At 41.2% G+C, this 20450-nt stretch overlaps 1 protein-coding gene across 2 annotated transcripts in view; it reads left to right on the plus strand.

Annotated features, from left to right (window-relative positions):
• LOC149154725 (uncharacterized) overlaps window positions 1-20450 on the plus strand; it is a 166008-nt gene that overhangs the window by 23384 nt on the left and 122174 nt on the right. For both annotated transcript variants that reach the window (XM_089440692.1, XM_089440691.1), the window contains exon 2: window positions 989-1133. In XM_089440692.1, coding sequence (XP_089296818.1) covers window positions 989-1133 — 145 coding nt within the window. The remainder of the gene's footprint in view (window positions 1-988; window positions 1134-20450) is intronic.

A 20450-nucleotide genomic window follows, 5' to 3' on the forward strand; every position in this document is an offset into this window, starting at 1 on the left:
AGACCTATTGATTAAATTGCTGTAAGCGAATATAACCTAGGCCAAAACTAAATCCCATTGTCCTATTTTTTCTCCACTCAAACTCAACAAATTCCCAAGGGTCTGGTTAACCACCTCTGTCAGCCTGTCTGTTTGTGGATGGTATGTGGAATTGACCAACAACTTGGAGCCCATTATCTTCCACAATACCCTCTAAAAGTGTCTAAGGAATCTTGTATCTCTATCAATTTGATACTCCTTGGTAGTTCATGCATTCTGACAATTTCTCAGAAGGACAAAGTAGTCACTTCAATAGCATCATTGGTTTTCTTGAATGGTATGAAATGTGTCCTCTTGCAAAACCTGTCTACTACATCCATCACAAAATCATGACCTTTCTGTGTTCTAGGCAGTCTTGAAACGAATTCGATACTTAAATCTTCCCATGGCCTCTTGGGTACTAGCAGTGGCATATTTAGCCCTGTGTTTTGATTCCTTCCTTTTGGTGGGTTTTCACCACTTGGAAATACCTACTGAGCTACCCAATTTCCAACACAAGGTAGAATCTGTTCACTTGAGATCCAAGCAAGCAAAGATAATTTATTTACTAGCTTTGAAAATTGATTCTCTGAGCTAAATATAGTCACAATGTGGCATCATAAGGAATCAGTGCATTTACATATTTATTTATTTTTTTAATAAAAAGTTGCTTATGTATTTATCTATGATGTGGGCTGTCTTGAATGTAGGCCTAAAATATGCACTTTAGTTATTTCGGTTGTTAATAAACTTCTGTTAATGGTTTGTTGCAATTTAGTTTCAGTGTTAAATTTCATATTCTTCATAATAAAAGCTTTAAATGATAAATATCAAATAACAATGTATGAGAAGTTTTCTTTTTTTGTATTTTGGTATTTTTTGTAAATCTTTTTATGTTGTTTGTACATAATTTTTTCATTGTTACTGAAGACCTCCTTTAAGCAATCTTTTCCTTGTATCTGGCATGCAGGTGCTTCTACTAGTAAATCTTTTGAATATGGTGTGGTAAAACTCACTCCATCAAAATACTCCTTGTCTAACTTTGTGTGGCAGAACAATGTTAAGCCATATGGACGCATAAGCTGCAAAAGGCACATTCCACGTGCAGAATACAAGTAATGCTCTTTTCTGTCTGTGTATGGATATTGTTTTACAGTCGGGTGTAAATCTTTTGATGCATCGAGTCTGTATACAAAATGGAATTACAAATTGCAATAATGATGGTTCTTGATCATGACAAAACTATATGTTGTGAAGAAGATTATCTTGGTAAATTCTCATAGTTAAATGGATTTGAAGGAAGAAATGAATGAGCAAATTATTTCATGTGTGTTACTTATTTTGGCAGACAATAAAATGACTTTTTGATATAAATGTATGCAGTAGTTGCTCTTGTCGAGTCTTGATAAAATTACCTGTCTCTCTGTCGAAAATCATTGCTAATATCTACCTTTTTCTTTAATAAAAATGATTGAGTTTGATATTATAGTTGTGAACATTGGTTGAATGAATACAATTCCATGTTGATGCTCTCATGGTTGCATTTGCTCGTTTATGGTTTCCTGTATATGCATTCCTTTTCTCCAACATTAGAAGTATACATAATCTGCTTTCAACTGAGTGTATACTTCACAGAGGAAGTCCTTAACTGATGGCGATTTTTAGAATGTCTGCAATACCTTCCCAACTAGCAAACATACTAATAGATGGACGGATTAACATGTTGTCAAGCATCAGGAAGAAAACAGCCATATTCCCAAGATAATGATATCATCAACTTATACTCTCCAACTGAGTGATAAATATTAAAAACAACATGCCATGTTTCGAATTTGCTTATGTTCTTGAAGTTCAACAAGGGCTGGTTTGAAATCTGAACCAAAGCTATATTATATAGAAACATACACAACTGAGAACCTAATCCAAGCATGAGAGTTCCCTTGGGGATGTTCCTAGCCATTCCTGGTACATGGTATGTAGGGAATGTTTGCTTGACAAGTTCAAAGTGATAGATTGCAAAATTTTGTCTACACCTTTAGAGAAAGTGTCGAAGTTTTTCACCAAAATTGACTCCAAGGTAGCTAATGAGTCAGTCTACATGTAGCTGGTGGTAGTTTGATATATGTTACGACCACTCTGCTCGAGTTGAGTTACATTGTGAGATTCTTTTCTAGATCCATGACAGTGTGGAAGGAAGAGCATTGGATTATATCAAAGAGGTTGTCAAGATATATGAAAGGGAAACTTGACTTTGGCATTTTGTATAGTAGAAGCAAAGGCCCTAGGTTGTGTGGGTATGCAGATTGGGTAGGTTGTGTGGATGATAGAATGCCAACTTCTGTATATTTATTTAGCATTGGCACTAGTGTATTCACATGGACCAATGAGAAGCACCATGCAATAACCCTTTTGTCGATAGAAGTAGAATATCGAGTAGTGAGAGGATTGTTTGATGTAGTTTTGGCTTAAGAGGATGCTTCTCGACATGAAGATGCAATAGATAGATCCAACATCACTACTTTGTGACAATCAATGGGTGGTCAAACTGGCCAAGGATCTATTCTTCCACATTTACTTAGCATGTTGAGATACGTTTTCACTTCATAAGACAACATGTAGATAAAATGAGATAAGATAAACATTTTAATGTGTTAGCGCTTGAATTTGGCCTCAGGCTGGAAAAGACAAAATCCAAGGCAACATCAAACCACTTAGCCTCGTAGCTAGCCCTACGGGGCAGGAGAGGGCTCTCTTCGGGTCTATCTCGGCAAAAGATCTTCAAAGGGCGGAGATGACCAATAAGAGCACTGATTTTAGGCTAGTAAACTGAATGAGAAGGTTTGATTTCAGATTTTTAGGGTTTTGGTGGAAAACAGGAGGAGAACAATTTTGGGTGCGGGGATGGGACACAACTTTTGCAGTGGTCTTTTTGGGGCAGGTTAGGAGATTGTCTTGATGCCTTTGATTTAAGTGAATGGATAGGAATGACCGGTGAGGAGCTAAAGAGAGCAAGAAACTTTCGAGAGTTCTCTTTAGACAGAGGAAAACATAGATATTAAGCAAACTTAAAGGCAGAGCATATAAATTATGAATTCTACCTTAACACTTCATTTACTTAATGTGCAGAAAAGAAAAGTGGGAAAATGATACACATAACACACTTACAAGTACATGAGAGAAGCACACCATCAACACAAATAACCACAGGAATCCCAAAAAGTGCTGCAAAACCCTGGTCTTTCCTTTGCCAAAATTGCAGAGATACAAAGTGTAATACAATATAAGCTTATCCCTCAAGAGTCCAACCATGAAAATGACTAAGAAAATACATAATATAGGCAAGCTAACACCTTTCCTTGCCTTTAGGGGTCGAGCTCATCCTTCTAGGAGCTGTTTCAACCAATTCTAAACTGAGCACTAAAATCTAGGCAATCAAAACAACTTGCCTCTATAAGATAGGAAACCAATTCATTCATTAAATTTTTGACTTTTTATGAATGAATCTTCTAGAAGAGATAAATAAATGCCATGACATCATAAAATTACATCAATTATATCAAGGAGGATGAAAAATCACTCCAAAAAGTCAAAACTAGTCAAATCTGCGTTTCGCTGAGCTGTAGGTGAAAATCTGGCAAATTTCCCTGATGCGTAGCGCCCCAATTCTCAAAGCGTAGCGCGCCTTTGAGCCAACTTTTGAGGCACTTCCCGGCATCCAAATGAGGCAAAAGTAGGCTTGTTGGAAAGGTCTGGATGTCTACTTTCCAACCCAAGTGGAATTTCTCAATTTGGTGTCCATTTGCCCCTCCAAAATTGCAATCTCCCAAGACTGCTTCCTGTGTGTCCAAAAAGTGGCAGAAAGTCATTTTTTGCATGTTTTTTGACCTTCTGAGGGCTCAAAACCTGATGAAATGTCTTGGTAATTGCTGAGCAAGTGTAATTTGTCATGACAAATCCAAAAATGCTGAGTTTTTGAGGAATGGACTTGCCCATCTTCAGGGTAGCGCGCGGCGCGCTACGCGTTCAACGCGTAGCGCGCCTGAGCCCTACGCGTAGCGCGACTTTCAGATGCTTTTTGGAGGCCTTCCCGGTGTCCAAATTGGGCGCAGGATAGCTCATTGGAAAGGTCTCTGAGTCTACTTTCCAACCCAAGTGGAATTTTTCAATTTGGAGTCATTTGCCCTGTCAAAAATCAAATCTCCCAAGACTGGTCAAAATGTGTCAAATGAGGCTGTTTCAAGGCAGAGTGCTGTTGCAGTCAACTTTTGAATGCCTTCCTCAACTCCAAATTGAGCTCATGATAGCTCATTGGAAAGCTCTTTGTGTCTAGTTATCATTTGACTCATCAAGAAAGTCATTTGGCCAACCAAGCTAAGAGAAAACTTGATTTTCCCAAGGTCACTTCAGAGGTGCATTCGATTTCCCTGAGGCAACGATATTTTTGACATTTCTCTAAAACCAGGACACCTGTGTAAAAAGTGAAGGAGGTTTTTCTTCTTTGGCATGTTGTGGACAAAAACCTCTCTCAGTTTTTCAAAATTCATCTTTGATTGCTCTGAAACATCTTTTGAGTGAAACTTATCCCAATGTGTGAAACAAGGAACTTTGTCGAAATGAAGGGGATAAGAGGCTTCTAAATTCTTGGGGAAATTTTTGGAAGTAGGGAGGGATGTTAGGAGGCAGGGGAAAGTGGAATCGCGGAGATCGAGTGAGGGGAAGGGGTCCAAAAGGGAAAAACACAGGCCCAACCTAGAAAATTGCCAGGTTGTAGCAAAAAACTAGGGTTTGTGCAAAAATGAGGAATTTGGGGGATCTCAGTGATGGGAAGCATTTGATTAGGTACTTTAAGGATAGGGGAAGGTGTATGAACATCAGGATACAAGTTTTGCCGATGATTTGACCATCCAAGAGAAATTAGCTTTCAAAACCCTAGGAGAGGGAAATGACCTTGCCTAGGCGCAACTGAAGCATGAACAAGGTGTAAAATGACTCATTAGACACTGACATGATGAGGACAACCCTATGAATGCTGATAGACTCAACTGAATGATGACATGGACCGACATTTGGACAACTTTAGAAGGAGTGAAAGCAAACCCTAGATCTAATGCCTAGTGACCAAATTTTGCTTGAAGACTCACTGAAATGACAAAATTTGACCTTGACACTCTGAGACCACTTTGTAAGAGCATATTTGATCACTGGAGGAACGCTGGAAAGACTGACACTAACATAATGTCCAACCGAGGACCACAAAGAAGGTTAATGGGATTGTGACAGGTACAATGATCTTGGTACAAAGTGGGAGTGCTAAAGTGGCTCCTATGTAAGAGAAAAATTCAGGAAGTAAAAGAGCATACTAATCTAAAACCCTAGACAGCGAACTCAAAAGAATAAAGAGGCCATCCAGGGGAAGGATATGCAAGATGAGTGGCTCATTGGCCTATAGTACTAGCTATAAGAGGTAGTCCTAGATCACTAGAGTTCTCTCTCTTAACATTTGAGGCTGAATGGAGGAAACTCAACATAGATGTCTGCCTGGAAGAATACTAAGGCGGAGGGCTCAAGCGAATATTGTGCGGCTGTTTGTAAGGACGGGCTTCTTTATGAGGTCTAAAATGTGTCAACATGCGACTAAACTGACTTGTGGAATGAGGTTTGCTCTCGGGTGCCTCTGGGATCTCACTGAGGCAGGGATGTAGCCCCATGTCCTCACTGATTTGGAATCATTTGTCTCCATTTCTCGCTTGGTGCCCTGAATCAAGAGCACCCTAAAAAAGTAGGTAATCTGCCAAATAGAAGCCGATCTCTGAAGTGGATGTGGTTGAAGGACAGAAGCGCGAAAACGAACAACCTCTTGCATATATAAGTCCAGGCATCTACCAAGTGTCTGTATCTTGCGGAAAAGACAATGGAACTGCACTCAAATCTCATAATATGTTGGGCAATGGAAGATGAAGTGCTCCCCAGTGTTTAGTTCTTGGAGATGGCTCAACTTGCATGTCTTGTCTGAGAGGCTAATCTGGTGGTCACTCTCAATCCGTAATCTGTGAGACTCAACTGTAAACTGGCTTAGGGGTATCTGAAGAGCATGCATCCAGTGGCGAGATGTATGAGGAGGTCGAATAATAAGTCCGTCTCTCATAACCGTGAAGTGCTCAACGTAGAAGGCCATGTTTGGGTGTAACCCACCACGGGGGTCGATGTAAGTGAACCTCACAAGTTGCTTGTAGATGTCCACTCCGATGATCATGCTCAACTCTTGTTGTGTAGTTAGAAGGTGACTAGGTGTATCTATGGAATATTTGAAAGGGGGAGGCAATCAATTATAATGCCAACGGATCCTAGAAGATTTGAGACACCAATAAACCAACATCGAGAATGAACCAGAGGACAGATGGATGCAATGGACTCTAATGCGCATTAGGCCAAGTACGGGTACTAGTCCCGTCCCTTTGCTGTATTGGAAAAGCTCTGAATCCGTTGCAAGAGAGAGACGAGGCCAAACACTGTCTCGCGCTGAAAGGGATAAATTTTTAACTTTGTAAGAATGATGGGTTGGGGGATTGATGACTTTCACCTGATAATGTAAATGGCATGGTCCTTGGGTTGGAAACCAACCTATCCTTTGGATATGAGTTGCATCTTCTCAAGCTCCCTTCAAAACATCATGTGAAGCGTCGTAGCTTAAATTTTAAAGAATCTGTGGGCTACCATGATCATCCTATAGTTTTGGGGTCCATAGTAGACCCTGATTTGTGAATCGGGTGGATAATTTGATGTGACTAAGATTGTGGGAAGCTTGCATGGACAACATGACTGAAGAAGTCATCTGGTTGGCTATCCATGGCACATAGACCTTGCTTGAACAAGTTTGCTTGGAATACTTCCTCATCTGTTGCTTTACTTGTCTCATCATCTAAACCAATGTGGAAAAAGTCGAAGTCTGGATTAAATCAGCAAGGGTCCAAACGTTGAAAAACTCATTAAAGTTGGGAGTTTTATGAAAAAGTCTGCAAAATTAAAAAAACACAAAAGTATTCATTTATTTTTAACATCTAGAGTATCCACAACATCAAATAAATGAATTTCCACATAAACATGTAAAGAAAGCTAATATATAATATGTATATGAAGTCTAGTGCTACATCACATATCAAAATAGTGAATCAACTCCTGAATCTTGAGTCTTGTCTGAGTCTCAACTCTCAAGAGTCAAAATATCAACAAAAAATATAATAAATGTATATCATGAGTCATCTACATGTCATAAAGTAATCAGTCACTGAGATCCTCTTCCCCTTTTACGGGAATAGGGAATGGCTTTGCCTTTTCCTCTAGAGGAAGAAGGCCCAACCCCTGGAAATACAAATGGAGTCAATCATCCTCTAGAAGCCGATAAAAGAGGTGTACTCTGTCCTATGCTATTGCTGCCCATCCTCGATGGTGTCACCTCCTCCTCATCATCCTCATCTAGCTTTGCCTCCTAAACCTGATGTTTCTCCTCCTCCTCTACCTCTGGCTCTCCCTCCCCTGCAACTGCTACTCCTTTGGATCCACATCTAACCAATCTGGGATCGAGTCCATGGTCGGCCTCTCAGTCTCGACCCTCCATGCAGCAGTGGTATAAATATTGTCCGGTGAGATGGCTTCCACATCAGGAGGTTTCTAAAGTTGTCTCACCCACAATCGAAGATTGTAGTGGACGTAGACCATGTCATTGAGGCGTTGGGACTCTAATTTGTATTAGGGTCATAGATTGTAAATTAGTAATTAGAAAATTTTATTTTAATAATCAAATGAATTCAAAAAATTTAATCTGAAATTTTTTTACCTGTTGTGCTTTTTGTTGTGTATTTTGTCAAATACACTCCAGTTGCGCTCACACGCAGAGGAACTGCATGTTTGGTTGGGCACTCGAATGATAAGCTTTTGGAGATGGGGTACTCTGCCACCATAGCTTGTCCACCTAACATCTACAAGTTAAAAGAAAATGAGAAACATAAAAAAAAAAACATTGAAATTCTAAACTTGAAAGTTTGAAACAAACTAAGCTTACCTGGCATTTTGGTCGTCCTATTCTTAATAGCCATGGTAAAACCAAATGCGCCACCCCCCATCCTATATACCTCCATTTCTTTAGAAATATCTTCACGTTCTTGCTCGGATGACACCATCCTCTCGACACAAGTGAAGAATCCGTTCATCACCTCGGCATCAAATCTGAAACCACAGGTGTAAGAAAATGCGGGGTTGAGGTAGATACTTGCAGCATGAATGGGGCGATGGAGGGTATTGTTCCATCGCTCATCAATCACTCTCCACATGACCTGTTGTTTCTCTAACCACTCGTCTCCCTTATCTTCATAATAAGCACAAATGGCTTCTTTGCCCTTATCCATGGCCTCATACAAGTAGCCCATTGCGGGCTTGTCTCCATCTACTAACTGAAGAACCCTTACCAAAGGTTTTTAAATGGCACACACCTCCTCTACTCTTGCTCAAATGCTCTGATCATATGGAACTAGTCTGCATATGCCCTCTCCCTTTGGTTTGCGACTAATAGATAAAGCACGCCAATTCGGTGAAAGAAACATGCTCTTCACATCCCACATAGAATTCAACAGAGACTGAAGAGATATGAAAGTATTGGCAAATCGTGTAATGGCAGGACACACCAACTCTTTGTTTTTGGTGAATTTTCTCATCAAGCTAAGCACGGATGCATGATTATATATAAGTTTTGCTATGCTCCTGGATGATTCAACAATATCCCTCGCAATAGGAATCTTACCTATATCCTCCAACATCAAGTCAATGCAATGAGCAACACAAAGTGTCCAAAACAAGTTAGGATACCTCTCCATAATCAACTTGCCAACCGCAACATAATTTGCAACGTTGTCCATTATGACTTGGACAACATTGCTTGGGCCTACTTCCTGAATGGAGGGGTCTAACAACTCACATAATAAATGTGCATATTTAATGTGTGCAGAGGCATCAACATATTTCATAAACATTGTCCCCTTGGGACAACTAACCGAGAAGTTAAAAATGGTCCTACCCTTCTGGTCAGTCCAACCATCTGACATGACTGTGCATCTAGTTTATTCCCATGATGCCCTAAACTCCTCCAATCTAGAAGTGCAATCAGTATTTTCATCTTGAAGAAGAGGCCATCTCAATTTTGCAAAGGTGGGGGCTTTGTACCCTAGGCAAACGACAACAACAACATCAAACATAGGTTGGTAGAATGGGTTTGTCTTGGCAATGTTGAAAGGAACATCACTCCATAGAAGACACTTACTGACCAACCTGTCAGCTTCTGCCTTTTCCTTTTTTTTAAAGTGTTGATTTGATGCCAGGTTGTGCACTAGGTGTGGTTCTAGGAACAAAAAAAGATGAGATAGATGAGGGGTTGGGACATATGGGTGAGGAAGGTGATGTTGAAGAAGCACTGCTACTCTCAATTCCCCCCACTCTTGAGGCGCCTACAAGTTGGATTTTTAGTGCTGCCCTGGTGTCTTCCTCTTTATCCATCAATGATTGAATGGCCCGTCGGATGATTTTTGGAGATGTATTGGGCAGTCAACATTTTGCCCCAGAATTTGCCGCAAATCGGATTTTAATTTGTTGGTACCTCCTAACATATGCTTGCCACACAACTTGCAAGTCAAATATATTCTATTGATCCCCCCAGATTCGGGTATAGTATCAGGTTCACCATATTCCCACATAGTGTCCAAAAGCCTTGGCATTTTATTTTAAACTTTGAACTTGAATTTAAACCTGGGCAAAAAAAAATTGAAACAAGTTAAAAATTTCCCATCACATAAGAAGCAAACTCAAATGCAATTGTTGATTTTAGATTTTAAATGCCTCTTCTCAGTCACTTGAAAACACTCAGCATTAGTAAACAAGGGTTTGAATTTTTGTCATTTTATTCTTGAAAGTTGAAGCTTTGCTTCAATTTAGAATCTAAACAATGTTTCCCTTTAAAAATTCTAGGCAAAAATAAGATATAAACAAAGTAATAGAATTATAGAAAGATTTAAGAAGCCATTTGTGTAAAAAAGACTAAGAGAGAAATTAAAATACATACTTGGCAGCAGCAATTTGACACTTTGAATCTCTCACGTTGAGCAATGGACAAATCTCCAAATCCCCACCACAAAACTAGCAAATCTCCTCCTCTAGGGTAATGGCAAACAACTACTCTCTCCACAGGGACAATGGGAGCAAAAACAACAGAGAAATATGTTTTTTTCGGCCTCTTATCCATGGCTTGGGAGAGACGACCGACTTTTTCAGTCGACTCCCGATATTAGATCTTAAGCTTTTGTATTCGTATTCAGGAGGCCATTAATGTCATAAATAAAATCACTGATGATGACACTGCTAGATTAGTTGGCCTTTGCCTCACCTCTACATTCATTAGTTTTCAAGGTGAGTTCTTTGAACAAACCTGTGGGGTAGCAATGGGTTCTCCTCTTTCCCCTTTCGTTGCTGACTTATTCATGGAGGATTTTGAGGCTAAGGCCTTGGCTTAAGCTTCATTTTGCCCTAAGAAATGGAAGAGATTTGTAGATGATACTTGTGTCGTTTGGCCTCACGGCCCCGAGAAATTGGATATGTTTCTTGACCATCTTAATTCTTTGTCAAACTTTATCAAATTCATGATGGAGGTTGAAGTGAATGGGTATCTTCCCTTCTTAGACGTCCTTCTATCCAGGATGAATGATGGTTCTGTTTCTCACCAAGTCTTTCGCAAGAAGACACATAGAGAGTAGTATCGTCATTCCAGCTCTCATCATTTTCCTGCTAAAAAACTCGGGGTTCTTAGTACTCTAGCCACCCGTGCTTTAAGAATTTCTGATGAAATGCACCTTGAAGAAGAAAAGTCTCATCTCCTTAAAGTTTTTGAAATGAATGGCTATAGCAGGTCTCAAGGCCTCAAGGCTTTCCGAAGAGCCCGCAAAGAGCCGAGGGTTAAACCTCCTAGTGAAGACCTTATCTCTAAGGTGAAACTCCCGTTTATCCAGGGAACTACAGACAAGATTGCCCATATTCTGAAGAAGAATAATGTCTCCTCTACTTTTAAGCCCCTTAATGCCATTAGGAATTATCTCGGATCAGTTAAGGACCCTATTGACCCCAAAGACATGAAAGGTGTCTACTCGATCCCATGTTCTTGTGGGATTCCCTACACTGGGGAGACCAGCTGCTCTATTAAGCAGAGAATCCAAGAGCATGCTGCAGACATAAGTTACAGCTGATCTCGCTACTTAGCTCCTGCAGAACATGCAGATAAATATAAGCACCATGTGTGAATTGAGGAGGCAAGGGTCATTGCCAGGGTTGATCATTTCCATCGTAAGAAACTAATAGAAGCTATTGAGATTGAGAAACATGCTAAAAATCTCAATAGGGATGATGGGTGGAAATTAAGTAAGAGCTAGATTCCAGCCCTTTTGTCGTGATTTATTTATTTATTTTTATTACTATTGGTAATTATTTTATGTGTAGATTATTTTTCATTTTTTTTTAATATAATTATTGAATTAACTATTGGTAATTATTTTACTTTTAGATTATTTCTTAGATGTTACTTTTATCTTTATAATTACTAAATGAAGAATAAAGTTAGTCCAAAATATATAGATTCCCCTCAAGTTTAGTAATAAATAAATAATTTGTACAATAATTTAATAAATTCCCTCTATTAATTTATATCATTAATAATTATATAATATATACTATAATTTAATAGAGTATTGTTTTGTTAATATGTTTTTACTTTGTCTTTTTATTTATTAATTATTAACTTCTTAGTGGGTTATTATAATATATTTTCATTATTATTAAATGTTTAAATATAATTATCGGTTAATTTTATAATAACTAGTCATTTGAATGGTTTTTAAAGATAAGAAATTATTATTTTTTTCCCCGTGGAAAAAGTCCGTAATTTTATTCATATGAAAAAATTACATGTTGTAGATGCTATAAGCATATGGAGATGGCTGTCCATGAAAAGGACAAAAATACAATAAAAAGCAAAATAAATATCAGCAGGCCTATGCTTTTCTGCCCTTTTTCTTCTCCACCCTTCTCCAACCCTCCGATTCGGGAGTGGGTGAAATTATGGCCAGCTGGTTATCCAGTGTGTTCAATGGTAGTTCCTTGTCGGATTCAGATCCTTCTGATCCATGAGTTCTTTTTATTCCACTTTGAGGTTCTTGATGCTGTTGTATATTATTTGGCTCCATATGAGCATCAGGGGTAGTTTCATCCTGATTATGTTTCTGTCCCGAGTAAATACCAGTTTCCATTTGGTTCTCTGGAGGTTCTGACTGCAAGTCCTCCTCTTCTTCCATCAGGTCAGTCTGCTGCCATCCTTTGGGCTTTTTTTGTTGTTTCTTTTTTCCTTTGGAGTCCTTTCTGGTCAGCGGGCAATTGTATTGGAGGTGTCCAGTTTGCAGGCAGCTGCGGCATCTGAAAGCAGTATTCTCATAGTCGAGCGGTTGAGTCCTCAATGTATTGTTGTAGTTCAATGTGATGTGATCAGGCAAGCCCTGACTCAGGTCCACTTCTACACATATTCTGGCAAATGTGATGATTCCCTTGCTAACTCTGTCTTCATCAATTTTTAGGAATTTCCCCAGGGAATTCCCAATGGCTGATAAAACTTTGTAATGCCAAAAGTGTAGAGGGAGGTTATGGAGCCTCACCCAAACAGGCATTGTAGAAATTTTCATAGTGTTTGCATCAAATTCATCAAACCAGGGAGTGATGAAGAGGCCAACATTGCCCCAAAACCAAGGCCCCTGATTGATAATACTGTCTCGTTCTTGTTCTGTGCTGAAGCTAACAATGAAAAATCCCTTTGAGCATAAATGTATATCACAGTTTGTTGACCATGTGGAGTAAATCCAATGATGCAGAGCATCGGATTTTGGCCAGAAACCATTAAATCTACAAATGACAACATTTTTGGATAGTTCAGTGTGTAGTTCAGTTACCTCTGGTAGATGTACTTGGAGCGTTGGGGATTCCATTTTTTGTTCCACTAAATAGGGACCTGGTAACTCTGGTGCTGCTGATTTATGCTGCATTTTTCCTTTTCCCTTGACTGCGTCTCGAAAAGAGCCTGTGTTTTTTGAGCTGTCTCCATTGCATCCTCCACGCAGTCGCAGATTAAGGAAAATGGTTGAATCATTGTTGATACCATATTCCTGAAGTGAGAGGTTTGGTATTTGGTGGGAGTCCCAATTTGGTTATGTATTTCCTTCTTTAGCTCCTGTATATTCAGCCCCTTTCTGAGCCTCATACAATGATGGCTGCCCCCTGTCTTTTTGACGAAGATTTTAATCCATTCTTCACCCACGCAGTATGAATCAGTGATTTTGGAGCCACAATCCGTTAATATGGGCGTACTTCCTTCAAACCTCACTGCACCCCAGCTTTTTATATATTTTCCGCTTCCTGCTACTTCCAGATTTGGCTTATTTGTTGAAATTTGGTACCGGAGGACAGGTGGTTCCCTTAGGCTTTGATCTTTGGCCTAGGGAAAAGTGTCCAAAAGAATTTAATTTTTCTCGTAAAGTAACTTTATAATTTTATAAAGTTAAATCTAATTTAAAAGTGACTTTAAGTGATAAAGTTACTAAGTCTAATTTTAAAGTAACTTTTATAAAGTCAATGAAAAATTAGAAAGGAAAAGTGACTTTGGAAATAAATGACTAAGTGGGTCTTTATTAAAGTGGGGTGAATTAAAAAATAGAAAGTGAGATTTAAATGAGCATTTAATCTCAGCCATTGATCTAAATCTATTTCAGCCATTGGATTTAGAGATCACCCAAAAGTCACTTGGAGTTATATTAAAGGAGGAAAAGGAGGAAAAGGTCATTCATTCTTTCATGAGCAGATTGGGAGAAGGAGAGCAAGAGAGCAAGAGAGATTTCTGAGCAGGGAGGAGAAGGAGACAGCAGCTTGGCACACATTCCAAGGCAGCAGTTGAGCAGATTTGTACAGCTGATTCAGCACATAGTGAAAGGCAGATTTTTGCACAAAAATCGAGGAGCAGTTTGCTGATTTTTCTGCACACAAAACGGAGGCCGTACAGCATTTATTGCTGTCCTGTTTGCTGTAATTTCCAGATTGCTGTGAGGCACGGGAAAGGAGATAAGTTGTAAATTTGCTTGCTGATTTTTTGCTGAATAATTCTCACTGTAAAAAGGCAATTTTCAGAAATAAAGAAGAGCTCTCAAACTGGTTTTCCCAAGAGTTGTAGGGGGTTTTTCCAGGGTCAAGTTGACAAAAAATATCAGTGTTTTAATGTGTTTTAATGGCTGTTTTTGATTGCTGATTTTTAATTCTGCAATTTCCAGCATTCTGAAAAATTTCCAGAATTTGTGTTTTCAACAATATTTATTTTTTTCAGTCTTTTAAATGTATGGTTATGGGAATGGGCATTTAACTACATGGGAGAAATAAGGAGAAACTGAAAACCGGGGTGAGAAAACAGAAATTTTTACATGGTATCAGAGCTTGAGTGCTGAAGGGCAGTTTGGGACAGCAAAAGGAAAAATTACAGTTGCTGATTTTTCACTCAGAAAATTCCAGCAAGCTGATTTTTTCATAAACAACAGTTTTATCTTTACTACAACAGTGCTATTTTTCAGTTTTAGGACAACAGGATGTCATTGGGATTGAGGGTGGAGGATAGGCTGGATGGGCATATAAATTACAGCGTTTGGAATGAGAGAATGCAGAGTATCTTTGAGGAGGCAGAAGTCTGGGATATCATGGTGCATACCGCACAGAACCCTGTTGTTGTGCCCACTGATGTTCCTCAGTTGGCTGAGTATAAAAAGAAGAACAATAAGGGTAAGAGGCTGATTCTAGACGGAATCAAAGACCATTGCATTCCTCATGTGAGAGGAAAGAGCAATGCCCATGAGATGTGGACAGCATTGTCCAATCTCTACCACAGTACCAATGAGAACCGGAAGATGGTCCTGAAGGAGAAGCTGAAGAACATTAAGATGGGGAATGATAGTGCAGCTGGATATCTCACAAAGATTACCAATGTGAGAGATGAGTTGGCAGCGATTGGAGAGGCCATTCCATCCACTGAGTTGGTGCGTATTGCAGTGAATGGCCTCCCCCGTTCATGGTTGAACTTTGCTGATGGGGTTTGTGCACGTGAGACCCTTCCCACATGGGAGAGGTTTTGGGATGATTGTATTCAGACAAAGATCAGGAAAGGACAGCTTGGGGCAGCCAAGCCAGTTGAGCAGGATGAGGACGTAGCACTGGTGGCAGGAGGCAAGAAAGGCAAAGGGAAGAAGCAGGCTTCCACAAGCAGTGGTGGGGGCAAAGGCAAAGGTAAAGGTAAACAAGGGAACACACAGAAGGACTATTCCAAGGTGAAGTGTTGGAATTGTCAAAAGATGGGACACTATGCAGTTGTGTGTCCGGAGAAGAAGAAGAAGAAGGGGAAGAACCAGGACGTGGCAGCTTCAGCAGAGATTGAGGACTTTGCTGGTCGTTTTGACCGAGAGTTTGCGTTCACCACGTGTGAGTCCTCTAGTGCAGGATCACCTGCCACACAAGTTCAGAGGGAGCATGCTTTTCCCTCGATTAGCGGAGCATCTTCAGGTATCTGGTATGTGGACAGTGGGGCTTCACGTCACATGACAGGAGTCCGTGAGTACTTCTCAGAGCTTTCAGAGAGTGGCACTGATATTGAGGTAGTACTCGGTGATGACAGAGTTGTTAGAGCAGTCGAGGTGGGGACAGTGACATTTCAGAGGGAGTCCAAACCTCCCTTGAAGGTGTCAGAGGTTCTTTATGTGCCAAGGATGAGGAAGAACCTCATATCCGTCTCAGCTTTGGAGGACAGAGGATATGAGGTACTGTTCAGGGGAGGACAGGTGTTGATGTATCCCAGGGGCACTCCAGCTGATTCAGCTAGAGTGATAGGTGTACGCCATGCAAAGGTGTACAAGTTTGCATTCCAACCCCTTTTGGCATTGAGCAGTAGTACCGAAAGCAGAGCTAGCAGTTCTGAGCTGTGTGAGATTTGGCACCGCAGGATGGGACATATGTATCATGGAGCCTTGAGGACATTGCAGGAGATCACTACAGGTGTGCCAGATTTCAGTACTGATCACTTTGATACTTGCAGAGGTTGTGCAGTGGGCAAGTTTGCCAAATCCCCTTTTCCCAGCAGTGACAGCAGAGCGACTGGGATACTTGATTTGATTCATTCCCATGTGAGCGGTCGGATGTCTCATGTTTCCTTGAGTGGATATGAGTACTATGTTTTATTCATTGATGATCACTCCAGGAGGACCTGGATTTATTTTTTGAAGACCAAGAGTGAGGTCTTCAAGCGGTTTCAGGAGTTCAGAGCTCTTGTGGAGACTCAGACAGGTCGAAAGATCAAGTCCTTGAGGTCGGACAATGGAGGAGAGTACACCCTTGGAGAGTTTGTTGACTATTGTGCGGAGGCAGGCATTAGGAGGGAGTTCACTGTTCCTTACAACTCCCAGCAGAACAGGGTTGCAGAGAGGAAGAACAGATCCATCATAGGGGCTGCCAAAGCCATGTTACATGATCAGGGGTTGCCATTGTTCTTGTGGGCAGAGGCCTGCAACACAGCTGTTTACTTGCAGAACAAGAGTCTGCATCGTGCCTTGGGGCACATGACTCCGGAGGAGGCATTCTCTGGGAAGAAGCCTGTTATTGGTCATCTTCATATCTTTGGATGCATAACATACTCCTATATACCCAAGGAGAAGAGGACCAAACTAGAGCCCACCGCAGAGAAGGGTATCTTTGTGGGCTACAGTGAGACCTCAAAGGCCTTTCGGATTTACATTCCTGCACAAAGGAGAGTTGTTGTCATACGGGATGTGAAGTTCGAGGAGGACAGGGCCTTTAGGAGGTCACGGGAGTTAGAGTATTTGGATCAGCCAGACCCTTAGCAGCAGTTGAGTCAGTCGCAGGGATCCAGTGGGCAGGGATCAGAAGGATCAGGAGGTACATCTATGAGGATGTCAGGTCCGTCAGTGAGCAGTGGCTCGCCGAGCCAGAGGGGTGGTGCTCCGGGCAGCATGCAGAGTAGTTCACAGAGCAGTTCACTAGGGAGTCCACTGATGGACAGTTCACACGGTACCTCAGCTTCTACAGGTTCAGGTGCAGGCAGGAGGACAGCAGACAGACAGTCATGAGTTCGGGCTACTGATGATGATGAGGAGGAGGAGTTTCATTCTCCGGTGGGAGAAGTGCGCTCAGGGAAGAGGAAGACCAAGTGGCTTCAGGACACCTTGAGAGATGCCACATCTGTTGCTGAGCCGAAGAGGCCGGTCAGAGAGAGTAGACCACCTGAGAGGTTTTGTAGTTATATGGCGATGGTTACCAGCATCCTTGACTCTGAGCCTTCTAGCTATGAGGAGGCAGCTAGCCAGCAGGTCTGGAGAGAGGCCATGCAGGAGGAGTATTCTTCTATCATGAAGAATGATGTTTGGGAGGTGGTGCCGAGGTCTGAGGGCGAATCTGTGGTTACTTCCAGATGGCTTTACAAGGTAAAACATGCTGCAGATGGCAGCATTGAGAAATTCAAAGCGAGGTTTGTGGCTAGAGGGTTCTCCCAGGTAGAGGGAGTTGATTATGAGGAGACCTTCGCTCCCGTGGCTCGATATACTTCGATCCGCTCCATTATATCGATAGCAGCAGAGATGGGTTGGAAGATCCACCAGATGGATGTGAAGACCGCATTTCTCAATGGCTTCATACAGGAGGAGGTGTACATTGAGCAGCCACAGGGCTTTGAGGTGCATGGGAAGGAGTCCCATGTGTGCAGATTGAAGAAGGCCCTTTATGGCCTGAAGCAAGCTCCCAGAGCTTGGTACTCCAGGATAGATGCATACTTGCAGGGGATGGGTTTCACAAAGAGTGAGGCAGATCCAAACCTTTACTTTATTGTGATTGGTGAGGAGCCTCTCATTCTGGTGCTGTATGTGGATGACTTGATCATTACAGGTGCAGAGAGACTCATAGAGCACTGCAAGAGAGATCTTGCGGCGGAGTTTGAGATGAAGGACATCGGCTTGATGCATTACTTTTTGGGTTTGGAGGTGTGGCAGGAGGAGGGGCATTTCTTCCTGGGGCAGGGGAAGTATATTGTGGACATCCTTAGCAGATTCCACATGGAGGATTGTAGACCCATGTCGACACCGATGATCACCAACTGGAAGAAGCTTCATGCTTCAGATTCCGAGTTGGTGGATCCCACATTGTACAGGCAGCTGATTGGTTCCTTGATGTATTTGGTCAACACTAGACCAATATCTGTTTTGCAGTCAACACGATGAGTCAGTTTATGTGTGAGCCTAGGAAGGTTCACTGGGTGGCTGCAAAACACATTTTGCGGTACTTGCAGGGGACAGTGGATTATGGTCTGGACTACAGGCAGGGAGATGGAGTGAGATTGGCAGGATACACTGATTATGATTGGGCATGTTGTGCTTCTGATAGGAAGAGCACTTCAGGGTGTTGTTTTGGGTTGGGTTCAGCAGTAGTGTCATGGTTCAGCCGGAAGCAGCAGTCAGTAGCACTGAGTTCAGCGGAAGCAGAGTATATGGCAGCGAGTCTAGCTAGTTGTGAGGCCATCTGGCTTCGCAAGATGTTGTTTGGCTTATTTGGTCAGCCGTTGAGACCTTCAGTGATTTACTGTGATAATTAGAGTTGCATTAAACTCACGGAGAATCCAGTATTTCATGATAGGTCAAAGCATATCGGGATCAGATATCATTTCATCAGAGACTATGTTCAGAAGGGAGTTGTGAAACTTGAGTATATTTCCACAGATGAGCAGGTTGCAGATATTCTTACCAAAGCCTTACCACGGGGCAAGCATGTCTACTTCAGAGACAAGATGGGTGTGGTGAGGAACACCTTCCTCGGTAAGAGGGAGTGTTGAAATTTGGTACCGGAGGACAGGTGGTTCCCTTAGGCTTTGATCTTTGGCCTATGGAAAAGTGTCCAAAAGAATTTAATTTTTCTCCTAAAGTAACTTTATAATTTTATAAAGTTAAATCTAATTTAAAAGTGACTTTAAGTGATAAAGTTACTAAGTCTAATTTTAAAGTAACCATTATAAAGTCAATGAAAAATTCTAATTTTAAAGTAACCATTATAAAGTCAATGAAAAATTAGAAAGGAAAAGTGACTTTGGAAATAAATGACTAAGTGAGTCTATTAAAGTGGGGTGAATTAAAAAATAGAAAGTGAGATTTAAATGAGCATTTAATCTCAGCCATTGATCTAAATCTATTTCAGCCATTGGATTTAGAGATCACCCAAAAGTCACTTGGATCACCCAAAAGTCACTTGGAGTTATATTAAAGGAGGAAAATGAGGAAAAGGTCATTCATTCTTTCATGAGCAGATTGGGAGAAGGAGAGCAAGAGAGCAAGAGAGATTTCTGAGCAGGGAGGAGAAGGAGACAACAGCTTGGCGCACATTCCAAGGTAGCAGTTGAGCAGATTTGTACAGCTGATTCAACACATAGTGAAAGACAGATTTTTGCACAAAAATCGAGGAGCAGTTTGCTGATTTTTCTGCACACAAAACAAAGGCCGTACAATATTTATTGCTGTCCTGTTTGCTGTAATTTCCAGATTGCTGTGAGGCACGGGAAAGGAGATAAGTTGTAAATTTGCTTGCTGATTTTTTGCTGAATAATTCTCACTGTAAAAAGGCAATTTTCAGAAATAAAGAAGAGCTCTCAAACTGGTTTTCCCCAAGAGTTGTAGGGGGTTTTTCCAGGGTCAAGTTGACCAAAAATATCAGTGTTTTAATGGCTGTTTTTGATTGCTGATTTTTAATTCTGCAATTTCCAGCATTCTGAAAAATTTCCAGAATTTGTGTTTTCAGCAATATTTATTTTTTTCAGTCTGTTAAATGTATGGTTATGGGAATGGGCATTTAACTACATGGGAGAAATAAGGAGAAACTGAAAACCGGGTTGGGAAAACAGAAATTTTTACATTGTTTAGGTCATTTTTTGTGTACTCTGTCACAACGCCAAGATTTATGTGGCCCACTGTAGTCGGCTCCCTTTGCCGTGCACAGGATTTTTCCAGAACAGATTGGAGCCAGGACGCTGTATGACCTTCTTCTCGTATCCATGCTCGCAGCAGCCTGTTGGTGAAAAATCTGTTGACAGGGGGTGGCGATTGTAGGACAGGTAGTGGTAAGACGACAACAAATCTCGGCATGCCCGGTGCCCAAGCCACCGTCCAACTGAGCAGTGGCAAGAGAAATCGTGATAGACGCTCAGGCAAAGTAAACAGGAGGACATTGCCCCCGCCGAGAAGTCCGAGTGCATGCAGGTGTGGTTTTGGCCAAAGAAACCC

The sequence above is a fragment of the Pinus tabuliformis genome, chromosome 9 (genome assembly GCF_031772625.1).
Source record: "Pinus tabuliformis cultivar Carrire ecotype Pingquan chromosome 9, CPIR1, whole genome shotgun sequence".
Lineage (NCBI taxonomy): Eukaryota > Viridiplantae > Streptophyta > Pinopsida > Pinales > Pinaceae > Pinus > Pinus tabuliformis.